The sequence below is a fragment of the Bidens hawaiensis genome, unplaced genomic scaffold (assembly GCF_021521415.1).
Source record: "Bidens hawaiensis isolate Kalapana, Puna unplaced genomic scaffold, B.hawaiensis_p1.1 tig00025007_1, whole genome shotgun sequence".
Classification (NCBI taxonomy): Eukaryota; Viridiplantae; Streptophyta; class Magnoliopsida; order Asterales; family Asteraceae; genus Bidens; species Bidens hawaiensis.
In genome coordinates this window covers 290,934-302,849 of record NW_027493973.1, presented here as the reverse complement: position 1 = coordinate 302,849, position 11,916 = coordinate 290,934, and the positions used below count along the sequence as shown (strand labels likewise).

At 33.7% G+C, this 11,916-nt stretch overlaps 1 protein-coding gene and 1 pseudogene across 3 annotated transcripts; one reads left to right on the top strand and one right to left on the bottom strand.

The window, feature by feature from the left end:
* The first annotated feature begins 457 nt into the window (after positions 1-457).
* On the top strand, positions 458-1,186 carry LOC143570562 (secreted RxLR effector protein 161 pseudogene; annotated as a pseudogene).
* A 6,132-nt stretch (positions 1,187-7,318) lies between these two features.
* Positions 7,319-11,148, bottom strand: LOC143570554 (transcription factor bHLH18-like). 3 transcript variants are annotated; one of them, XM_077056180.1, is made up of 5 exons: positions 11,016-11,148; positions 10,088-10,182; positions 9,514-10,014; positions 7,661-8,047; positions 7,319-7,568 (listed from the first exon to the last, which is right to left on the bottom strand). In XM_077056180.1, the coding sequence occupies exons 2-5, from the start codon at positions 10,121-10,123 to the stop codon at positions 7,494-7,496; spliced, it is 999 nt and encodes a 332-aa protein (XP_076912295.1). In that variant the 5' UTR covers positions 10,124-10,182; positions 11,016-11,148; the 3' UTR covers positions 7,319-7,493. The 3 variants fall into 3 exon arrangements, with proteins under 3 accessions (XP_076912295.1, XP_076912296.1, XP_076912294.1); XM_077056181.1 differs by lacking the exon at positions 11,016-11,148 and adding an exon at positions 10,670-10,967; XM_077056179.1 differs by lacking the exon at positions 11,016-11,148 and having other exon boundaries at positions 10,088-10,382.
* Positions 11,149-11,916: the final 768 nt, after the last annotated feature.

Below are 11,916 nucleotides of genomic sequence, written 5' to 3'. Positions count from 1 at the left end.
AGCACGTTTAGTAGCAAAAGGTTATGTACAACAACATGGGATAGATTTTGAAGAAGTCTTTCCCCCGGTAGCACGAATAGAAACTGTATGTTTAATTTTAGCCTTAGCTGCTTATAATAAATGGGAAGTACACCATGTAGATGTTAAATCAGCATTCTTACATGGAGAATTAAAGGAAGAAGTGTGTGTTTCTCAACCTGAAGGCTTTGTGAAACCACAAGACAAATAGAAAGTTTACAAACTTTCTAAAGCTTTGTATGGACTACGACAAGCACCACGTGCATGGAATGTAAAGTTAGACAACACATTGAAGTCACTTGGATTTCAAAAGTGTTCATTAGAACAAGCAGTCTATATCAAGGCAAGTTCAAACTCTAATCTGATAGTTGGAGTTTATGTTGATAATTTGATTGTCACCGGATCACCGAAGAAATAAATTGACAAGTTCAAATCACAAATGGAAGGAAAATTCGAAATGAGCAACTTAGGTTTACTAGCCTACTACTTAGGTATAGAAGTCACCCAAACAGGGGGTGATATCTCAAATAAACAAACTGGTTATGTGAACAAGATTCTCAAGGACTCAGAAATGCTTGAGAGCAATGATACAAAGACACCAATGGATCCAGGACTTAGACTAACAAAAGTTGAATGTGGAGAACTAGTCGATCCTACCAAGTATAGAAGTCTAATAGGATGCCTAAGGTATCTCTTACACACGAGACCAGATTTAAGTTATTCTATAGGATTACTTAGTCGTTTCATGCAAGAACCAAAGGAGCATCATCTCAAAGCAATAAAGCAAGTTATTCGTTATATCAAAGGAACAAAATATTATGGTATAACTTATCAAAGCAATGGAGGATGCAAGTTAGTTGGTTATAGTGATAGTAGCTATGGAGTTAACACTGAAGAAGGGAAAGGCACAACAAGAATAGTTTTCTACTTTGGAAACTCTCCTATCAGTTGGTGCACTCAGAAACAACCTACCGTAGAATTATCATCATGCGAGTCAAAATTCATGGCAGCAACAGCAGCAACATGTCAAGCATTATGGTTGAAGAGACTGCTCAGCGCTTTAACCGAATGGAAAGAAGAAAAGGTCACATTGTTGGTTGATAACCGATCAAGCACATCGATATACGTTATCACTTCATATGTGAATGCATCGAAAATGAACAAATAACCGTGGAGCATATTGCTGGAGAATCACAGAAGACAGACATCTTAACAAAGGCGCTACCAAGGATCAAGTTCATCACAATGAGGGAACTACTCGGCGTCAAAGACCTGCTTCAAGTTGATCGTGATTAAGGGGGTGATTGTTGGAAATAATCACTCACAACCGAAAGGGCATTTTAGTCATTTATTATTTATATTATGTTTTAGTTTAATATGTTAATGTAAACAAACTATAAGGGTCAAACATGTCATATGTGTATAGTCTTATGTATGCATCGTCTATATAAACAGAAGTCTGTATCATCATATTGTAACAAACCCACATATTATTAATCAATTTCCATATTTGTTTGATCAATTCGTTGTTATATCTCGATCCTATTTATCATTCTTGTCAAGATTGTTGTTGAACGAACTGATTTTTTTTTAAATATATGTATTTTTTGTTGGACTATATAGTAGAGCCTAATGCATATAAGAACTACCATATACAAGGTTTGACTATATTCGCGTCAAAGTTGTTAGATTAGATATAAAGTAATAGCATCTTAATGAAATACTAATGAAACACTTTTAAGGAGTGTTTGAACTACCAAAAACATACATTTTTTGGTAGGTGGCGGGTCTATGTTAGAGAAGGGGGGGGGGGGGGGGTTGGCTTGAATTAAACAAATTATTGTAAAAGATGGTGATGATGTGACAATGTTGCTTTTAGGTGTTTTTAAGATTTTTTATTGGTTAGGTTTTGAGTGTTTTTTAAGAATGGTGTTCTATAATCTGACGGGCTAGTGGATGGTTAGACATGTTTTTTTTTTTTTTTCTCTTTTGGAGTCCTTATTGTAGATGCTCTAAACCTATAAACTCATAACCCATACCTCAGACATGCTTAGTAACTAGCTATAGGGAAGCCTAAAACTTTTAATGACCTGACATAACCTTAACAGTGAAACAATGCTCCTAAAAGAAGCTCGGGTTTACACGAGAGGTAGAGAAAATGAATAGTGTGAAACCAAAATCTCAATGGCCTTATTTATATCAGGCTATTTCGGGTACCATAATGGATTGTTAAGGGTATCAGTAACGGACTACTATCACTCGACCGTGATTATTAATGAGACACACGTCGATTTTTGGACTTGTGTTAATTTTTAAGGCTTCAGGGACCGCTAATGAAATAGGTAATAGTTCGCTATAATTTATTAAGCCATACAACATGTTTCAGTTAACATCGCTTTTTGTAAATATGCACTCGTCATGGACCACTAAGTTATGGTCCCCTAAGCCCCATTTTCACATTGTACTGGACGAAACATATATTCACATTCTATTTCTTTCCTAGTTCGAGATATGTCTTATTATAGCATATATCGTTATATCATGTTTAGAGATAAGGTGTTTATAAGTGTTTCAGATATAAACACTTATAAAGTATGGGGACTTAGTTATAATTAATCCAAAGTTCAAGTCCTGGGTAAAAAGTGAAAATAGTGGGGTTGGCTTGAATTAAACAAATTATTGTAAAAGATGGTGATGATGTGACAATGTTGCTTTTAGGTGTTTTTAAGATTTTTTATTGGTTAGGTTTTGGGTGTTTTTTAAGAATGGTGTTTCTATAATCTGACGGGCTAGTGGATGGTTAGACATGTTTTTTTTTTTCTTTTGGAGTCCTTATTGTAGATGCTCTAAACCTATAAACTCATAACCCATACCTCAGACATGCTTAGTAACTAGCTATAGGGAAGCCTAAAACTTTTAATTACCTGACATAACCTTAACAGTGAAACAATGCTCCTAAAAGAAGCTCGGGTTTACACGAGAGGTAGAGAAAATGAATAGTGTGAAACCAAAATCTCAATGGCCTTATTTATATCAGGCTATTTCGGGTACCATAATGGATTGTTAAGGGTATCAGTAACGGACTACTATCACTCGACCGTGATTATTAATGAGACACACGTCGATTTTTGGACTTGTGTTAATTTTTAAGGCTTCAGGGACCGCTAATGAAATAGGTAATAGTTCGCTATAATTTATTAAGCCATACAACATGTTTCAGTTAACATCGCTTTTTGTAAATATGCACTCGTCATGGACCACTAAGTTATGGTCCCCTAAGCCCCATTTTCACATTGTACTGGACGAAACATATATTCACATTCTATTTCTTTCCTAGTTCGAGATATGTCTTATTATAGCATATATCGTTATATCATGTTTAGAGATAAGGTGTTTATGTCTTTCTATATTTTCACTTTTTACCCAGGACTTGAACTTTGGATTAATTATAACTAAGTCCCCATACTTTATAAGTGTTTATATCTGACCGAAAACTTGACGGAGTTACACATTTATTAAATCCTTTACTATGTTAGCCCGATTAGCCTTTTTCAGCCTTTTCGCTTAATGCTCGTTGGCATTGATTTGGTCTAGTGAATGTTTAAAGTACTTGTGACATTATAGTTCACTATTTCAGCCAAAATGTTGGCCATTTAAAAAGAATAAAAAAAGGAAAAGAAAACGGGAAAGAAAAATGAAAATGAAAATATTGAAAAACAAAGCCGTTAAAACTAACCAAGTTTCGATTTGCAATTTTGTTTATTTCTAGTTTTCTAAGCTTGGCTTGGTCTGGATGTCAGCCGTTAGCCACTTTATAAATCCATAACAACCCCTTATAATTCATCTTTATTTGTGCATTATTGTATGTTATTTGGGGGAAATTTGATTATTATACAAGCTTATGATAAAAGATATTACTCCCTCCGTCCCATTTTAAATGTCATGGGACTCAAAACACACAAAGTAAGAAATATTTGATCATTTTATTTTATTAGCTGTAAAATGATAATAATATTCTTTAAGTTATTATGGCTAAAAACCATTTTATAAAATGAAACATCTAGTATATGTAATAGTTAAGGCACAATTGAAAATTGAATTTATATGTATAGAAATGACATTTAAATTGGGACAACCAAAAATGAAAAAATAGACATTTAAAATGGGACGAAAGGAGTATTTGTTAACTATTGAATGATATCATATAGACTAGGATATTGTTTACTAGTTTACAGAAATGAGCCGAGTATAGCATATATGTGAGGGGTATGATATCATGCATATCTAGACTATTGAGTACACGAAGTCGAGTTAGGTAGTCCATGTTTTTCAAAATCATGTTCCATATTTCTTGATTAGGTGTGAATATATTGTTGACGTATACCTACGAACATCGTATGCACTTGGCGGTCTTATAGCTTGCATTTGGTAGGTTGGTGCATAAGAGTTTGTTTGAGGACAAACATAGTTCAAGTACCGGAGTTTTGTGAGACAAAATTATGGCCACCATTATATATGCGTTTGTGTCACATAATCAGTCCCTCATCCAATTAAGTTACATGATTAGTCCTTCAAATTTAGAATATATGAAATGCCCTTAATCATAATAGAAAAGTTAATAAAAGTTAATTTTAATACCCAAACTTGTTACAAAATTAAGCTTAAAACCCAAACTTATTACTTTAAAACCTTAATATTCAAAGGTGTTACTTTACTCAAACATCATGCACCATCTGTGTAATTGTGTATAGTTTTTTTTAAAACCGAAAAAGTATTTCAATTTTAACCCACGGAGGGTGTTTGGACTATTCTTTTTGTGGGCCTATCCAATCTCCCATAGATCCGGACTTTGTTAATTGTATTCATCTAAGAGTTCAGCCCATTTGAATTTCTGTAATTTGTTACAATACATTCTCCATAAGTTCATAACCTAATCAAATATGAAATTTATTCAGTTTACTTTACTTTCCCCATGTCTTATTTTGGATAACAATAATTCATCCATTTTAGTTTTAATGTTGAATGACTTAATTTATTTAACTAGCTTTGAATTTATATTCATTAATAAAATTAAACATCCCGTCCGGTACGAAAATGATGTCTTTTTATCCCAAATTTTCCTTCGCGAGTTTGTTTAGCGATTGTAACGTTTAAGCTAGTGGGGGAAAATGGGCTGGGATTCAAAAGAAATTGGCGAAGTGTTCTTGAATAAATGTTTTAATGGTCGTAAATAAGAAATAAGATATGATAAAATCTCGAAAGTCTTGATTTCGTCAAACCAAGTATTTCCGATACATCCCTACCAATCGCTTCACACCTGCAAAAGTAATAAAAGCGATATAAAGTAGGTTCTGCTAAACTAAAACACATATTTCACAAAATAACGAGATGTGAATATAATAAATGCATGCGATATGGTAAAATTTTAATGTTATAAGTACAAGAAAAAGCATAAAAATGCAACTAACATGCATCATTTATATTTAGATGATTTTTGATAATCGTTTAACTATACTTGATTGATTGTATGTTTAATCCTCATGCTTTTGCTAATCATACATGAATGAAACATTTTTAGGTTTCTGACTTGTTGTAACTCGGGGCTAGACACCTAAACCGCTAATATAAAGATTGAGGATTTAGTTGATTGATTAGCTAAGCTACCGTATGATTAATTTGTGAGGAATTTTCTTAGGAATTGTATAGCTACTTGTGGACTTACTAGCGTACGTTGTAGTACGTATTCATGTTTAGGCGGTTCTAAGTCAATATTATGTATAAGCTAGATTTGTTTTATGTTAGCGTGTGTTTAGAGCGTCTATCAAGCTCTGACGATCTAATCTATTCTAGCACTTTATCTTAATTGTTGCTGGTTGTTCCGTGTAGTGAATTGTAGGGTAACTAAACAACGGGACTTGGAGCTTTAGGTATTAGCTTGTCTATTGACCCCTGCCCAGAAGCTTCAGCCTTTTAAGAAAGATGAAACTTAAGTTACGCCTCGCTTGCCTACTTAGTCTAGGTAAGTCTTTCAAATTTTGTATCAGTACCATATGACTCACTGATGGCCGATAACTTAGTTCTTATTGTTGTTTGTGTTTTAAGTTTGTTCCAACGTTATATTAGTTGTAAAAGTGGTACAAGCTAATCACCTAACATTCTAGATGACGATTCAGCGTGGATTTATGTTTATACGTAAAGAAGAATGATTATGGCTTTGCACTTAAATACGATTGCAGATGCTAGTCTCTTACTTAAGTAATATTTTAATAATGGTTGCATGGTATAAGCAGATGCCAAGTATCAGGGACTTGTAGTAAGGCTATGCGTAGTGGCTACAAATTGGGGCGTTTTGCGCCGTGTAGCGCCCAGTCAGCAAGGGGTGAAAGTTTGTTTTTGGGGTGCAATGGTGTAAGGGCTACAATAGTAATATAATAATAATAATATATACATATATGTATATATAACACACACACACGTATTAATATAATAATAATATTTTTTTCTTCTTCTTGGGCGACATCTTCTCCTCGCCCCCCGCCCCATTTCGCCCAAATATCGCCCAGGGGGCGGTGTGCTCTCCCTTTGTCGCCCTTTCTCGCCCAAACTCGCGCCCCATTACGCATAGCCTAATATATGTGAAAGAAGGAGATGGGATCTGTCATGAACAAAAATATTGATTAAAAAAGGATGGTTGCATTGTGATCAGGGTGGCTTATAAGGGGGGAGTAAAATAAAACAATGACTTTAGGCGTCTATTTCTCTAGTGCCGCTAAATTTTAAAAAGTAGAAAACTATATGTAGGTAATTTTGGTGCTGAGATTGTTTATAATTAGGTTTGTTGTCTATACGCATAGAATATAGATGGCATAAGAGCTATAGGATAAAAGCAATTTTTCTTTGGAACATGGACTTGATATTTATACGCTTCAGTCCTCCAAAAAAATTGAGACTGACCTGATTGTGACGCATGATCATCAAGGGAAGTTTATTAGGGAAGAAGAAAACCTACATATTATTACTATGAACTTGGAAGGAGATATAGAGTGTGACATGATACAAGCAGAAAGTACAAGGTCTAGCATTATCTACTTAACACCTCTATTATAAAGGTCTTACAAATCTATCCATAAAAAGTACTTTCATGGTTCAATGCAATATAGTATGTTGTGTTGTGTTTTGTATTAATTTGAACTTTCATGGTTCAATGCAATTTATTTCTAGTAGGTTTTGATATAGTTTTGGAGAAGTGGCAAAAGCAATTAATTTCAAAAATAAAATATGTGATACATTGAAATTTAACAAAAAAATATTAGTACGAAAAAATAGCCTGCTGTTAAAGAAATAACAGCCTCAAAATGAGAACACATGTATTATTTTGAAACCATATGGCTTACATACTACGAATAAGAAACCAAGGTTATGAACTTGTAGTACACCAATATTAATAATCTTCAGATCAATCGACTACATGTACGTCATTGGAAATTTGAAATGGATAACCGCAAGCATTTTACAAGATCGTTGGCTGTCACGACGACCACTTCACTTATCTACGGGAAAAATAGACCGGACGCTAATTAGCCAAATATAATGACAAAATGGACATATTTCAAAGTGGTTGACTACTAATTAATGCACATACCTGAGCAATAATGGTTATCAGAGCATCAGTATCGGATACTGGAAGAACACTATTACACATGACCGTAAAATGAAGTCTCTCCATTTCGGATAGGGCTTTTAACGCAATCGACGAGTTTCTCTGGCAGTAAATTCTTACTAGTACATTGCTGCCTATTTTTCTTACTTTAATCCCAGGATTATAATCAGAATTACAAGGTAAAGAGTTTGTCTCATCAATAAAATAATACGCCTCTAGTTCACCATGAGACTTGGATTTGCTCATTGAAGTAGTTGATTCCTGGATGATATTTTTCCCGCTAGTTGATGTTTCTTCGAGTTCTTTCACTCGGTTTTGAAGATTTTTAATGTGTTTACTTGCATCATCCAGCACTGTGGCCTTGTCCATCTAGAATAAAGATCATTGGAAAGGTTAAATTGTTGTATACATTAGACATAAAGCTCTAGTTTTACGGAATATGATTGTGACCAGTACATGATATATGAAAATGAAATACATCCTAGAATGATTAATTGCTTACCAATTTCATGTTTACAGTTGACATCTTATTCATGCTAATGTACCCCACTACTTAGAATATGCTATATATCTAGAGTTATAACCATATACTTGTCTTGTGAATTAATGGATCTAAGGGTGGGTGATAAAGCTTTGAATACCTGTCTAAATTTAATTTTTCAATAGCATATTAGATTACAAACAACTAATTAGTAGGAAATTTTGATTAACTAGACCGTGTGTTTAATGTACTTAATCCAAGCTCTACTTGTTATTTCACTTTTTAACCGTGTTTCCTATCTAGCTATTTTGCGCCTTTTCTAGTAAATATATAATTAAATGCGTTACTAAAGATATATATGACACATGTAATGGGCCAAACTCTATTGGTGATTTAAGTATTATCAAGCTATATATTTTGTTGAACTACAATTTACTTGTAGACTAAATGAGAGATTATACATTTATAATAGATATTGATACGAGTTATGAGGTGTAGAGTCCACGTTAAATATTATTATGACTTCTATAGACCTGCCCCGGGGAGAAAGAGGGGGGGGGGGGGGGGGGACGACTATCAGTGGCAATTGCATGTGTTACTAAAGTTTGGTAGAAAATGAGCTACTGAAGATCAATAGCAAATAACTTACTGAACATATGTAGATATTGAGCTAATGAAGGTTGGTACCACCTAAGTTACTACTGGCCAGCAATAACAATTGCTGAATGTCGATAGAAATAGAGTTACTGCCGATGGCTTCCTGCAGTAACTCCTATAATTAACTGCCAGATTAAACGTTATTATGGTTCAACCCTTTATATAAATGATTCATCTGGTCTTTCAAGACAACAAATTAACACTTTGAATTATCACATAAAAGAACTTGTGGTTCTTTTCCTAAATCATTCTAGCTTAATCAATTATTAGTTTCGCTTATCTGCGAAATAGTTTAATCTTCAAGTGAAATTACATGATTCAAAAAGGCATCTATGCCAAACTGAAGACACGAAACCTACAAGCTCTACCTGTAAATTACTATCTACTTCTACCACTATAGTCAAAAAGGTAATCTCATATGGCATCAAGGATAGATGATAAACAAGAACTTAATTTCTACGAGTGTTACTCATTTGAATTTTCGTATGGGATGTACTTAAACAAGGAAATTTTAATTTCTAACGTTACAGTTGTGAAATGTTATTTAAGTTGTACCAACTTAAAGGCATGTTAGCAGTATAAGGGTGTAGGAAAGGTTGTAGTTGTGTGTACAATGCTTATGGTCGACAAACGTGTATATAACGGTTACAAAGTTATAAATTGAAACAATACAGTGCGATGGTCGAAAAACATGTACCTTTTTAATTTCAGGTAGGGTAGCAGCCAAGGAAATGAAGCGCTGAGTCAACTTCTCCCTTCTTTTCCTTTCAGCCATGATATGTTCTTTTGCTTGTCTATGGTTCCTTCTTGTGCTGGAACGTCTTTTAGGGAGCTGTATGGATCCAAGAAGTTCGTTTAGACTCGTATCGTCTTTACGTTTTGTTGCGTCATGGTATGCCAGATTGTAACCTCCATAAAGTTGGTTTTGGTTTAAAGCTGTTGATGAGTTGTAATCTCCAAAAGATACAGTGAAATTGGTGGATGAAGATCCACCAATAGGAGCAAAAGAGCTAGTTGAAATATCCATATAACTGTCTTGTTTGTCCAAATCTCTGCTAATGGTAGCTGCACTAATGGATTCGTCTCTAGTGACCAGATTTTGGTAACCATTGAAACTCGGTGAAGAAGATGAATCCGCAAACTCATAATAAGGACGCGCTTGTTGATGTTGGTTCAGGAACTCTGAGAAATCTCCATCCTATCATTGGTAAGTTTAAGTTAATGATCACACAATTTAAAACAAAATATAAAACAGTCAGTATAATAGTTACCAGCTCAGGGAACCATGTCCCATACGGGATATCCATTAAAGGGCGGGTGTTGCTTTGCTTGATCGACTAAAACGTGTAAGGAAGTGATTAGTGCCCTGCAACATACCCAAACGCGTGTATGTTTAGATCCCTGGAATCAATTAAAGTAAATTAACATAACCCTTAATTGTCGGTTGTTTTTTCTATGAAATTAATTAAACCTTCCCAGAAAATGACTAGATTAGAGTGGTCCAAACACATAAAACATATCCTCAAAACCACAACTATTTGATAATAACAAAGATATAAGGTCAAACCAAAGATATTCACAAAAATATTGTGTGGTCTCTAATAAGCCAAAACAACACCTTATCCTGTCCCAGGCCTACACCTTGTTTCAATTCTGAATTATGTTTCAAAATCCAAGCTTTTAAGTATATATTTAAAGCCTTTAAGATCCAGTAACAAATGGTTCAAGCCTGGAACTTTATTTAAGACACAAGCAGCACTTTAGACTTAACAAAATTAGAGAGTATCTAAGAAGTAAGAACCATGAGATGTGATAAAAATGATATCAAAACTATGAAGTATAATTTCAGTCACCATGTATAAGAAGAGTCATGACCATACTAGAACTAAAAGATTTGAATTTATGGAGTGAAAAGTTCAGATCTTGCTCCAAAAACCAGGTTAAAAGAATAAAATATTTGAATCCAGGATTAATTATGATAGAACTAGCAGCAGAATGATCTTATATCAATATTAGGGCTAATAATTCGTGACTTAACGGGTTTAACATGTTAGAAACGATGTGGTTAACACAAGTATTAAACATGAATACGACGCTTAACTTCTTTAGAAGGATAACATATTTGAATTCAGAATTAATTATGATAGAACTAGCAGCAGAACGATCTTATATCAGTATGAATAAAAGATATTCGATTACCTTGCTAAAGCTCTTAAGAATTAAGATTTGTTTGGTGGCTTCCTGAATTTCTTCTTCCGTATGTGATGATGATATTGCAATCTCACATAGTTATAGTGACAAAGATGACAGTAAGTGTAACTTTTATCTTTCTTATATTTTTTATATTTTTTTAAATATATATATATATTTATATATTTTATATTTTTTTAAATATATTTTTTTCCCGAAAGGTAATCTAAACACCTTATTTGATTGGAATATCTAACACGCTTTTCTTTTTATGTTTCCTGTTTTCTTTTTTTTATAACGAAAAATATAAATTGCACACATTATAAATAGCGGTTTTTTTTTCTCTTCGTGACAAATTTTTCAACAGCAATTTTACATTTACATTGCACTTGTAAGGGTTTTAACCCATATCTTTACACTTTCCTAATTGTATATCTATATATATTATGATTTTTATCTTTTAAATTTCAATTTCACTTGTTATGCATTTAATCCATTTTACGTTGGGTGATCTCTTCCTATGCAAAATATACTCGGATACCGAACAAAGTTCATACGTGAAATGGTTCAAGTTTTTAATAAACCTAGCAACCTGAAACTAATGCACTTTCTCTTAACTGCACAAGCGAAAGTTAGGATACTTTCAGTTGCACTTACTTTCTTTTAGTTATTTCTGAACTTTCGTCTAACCATACATTCGACTTAGCCATTCTTATTTTGATCTTACCTTATAGTTAAGTCTTACTTTCATACGACCAATCTAGGCGAAAGTTAGACAATTTCACCAAGACGATTCTTTTGCTTATGGTGAACTTTCGCCTAAGCACGACTACGCTTTAGGCGATCTTTCTCCTAAACATTAGTTTCGTTTCAAAAATTTTTTCGATTAAACAAAGTTCCCTTTTGTCAT

What these genes read in the sequence shown, in the direction of transcription:
- LOC143570554 (XM_077056180.1), bottom strand. Translation starts at nt 10,123, where the DNA reads ATGGATATCCCGTATGGGACATGGTTCCCTGAGCTG. An exon ending in CCCTACCTGAAATTAAAAAG is followed by an intron (nt 8,048 to 9,513) that starts GTACATGTTTTT and finishes TCTTTATTCTAG; the next exon opens with ATGGACAAGGCCACAGTGCT. An exon ending in TGATAACCATTATTGCTCAG is followed by an intron (nt 7,569 to 7,660) that starts GTATGTGCATTA and finishes TTTTTCCCGTAG; the next exon opens with ATAAGTGAAGTGGTCGTCGT.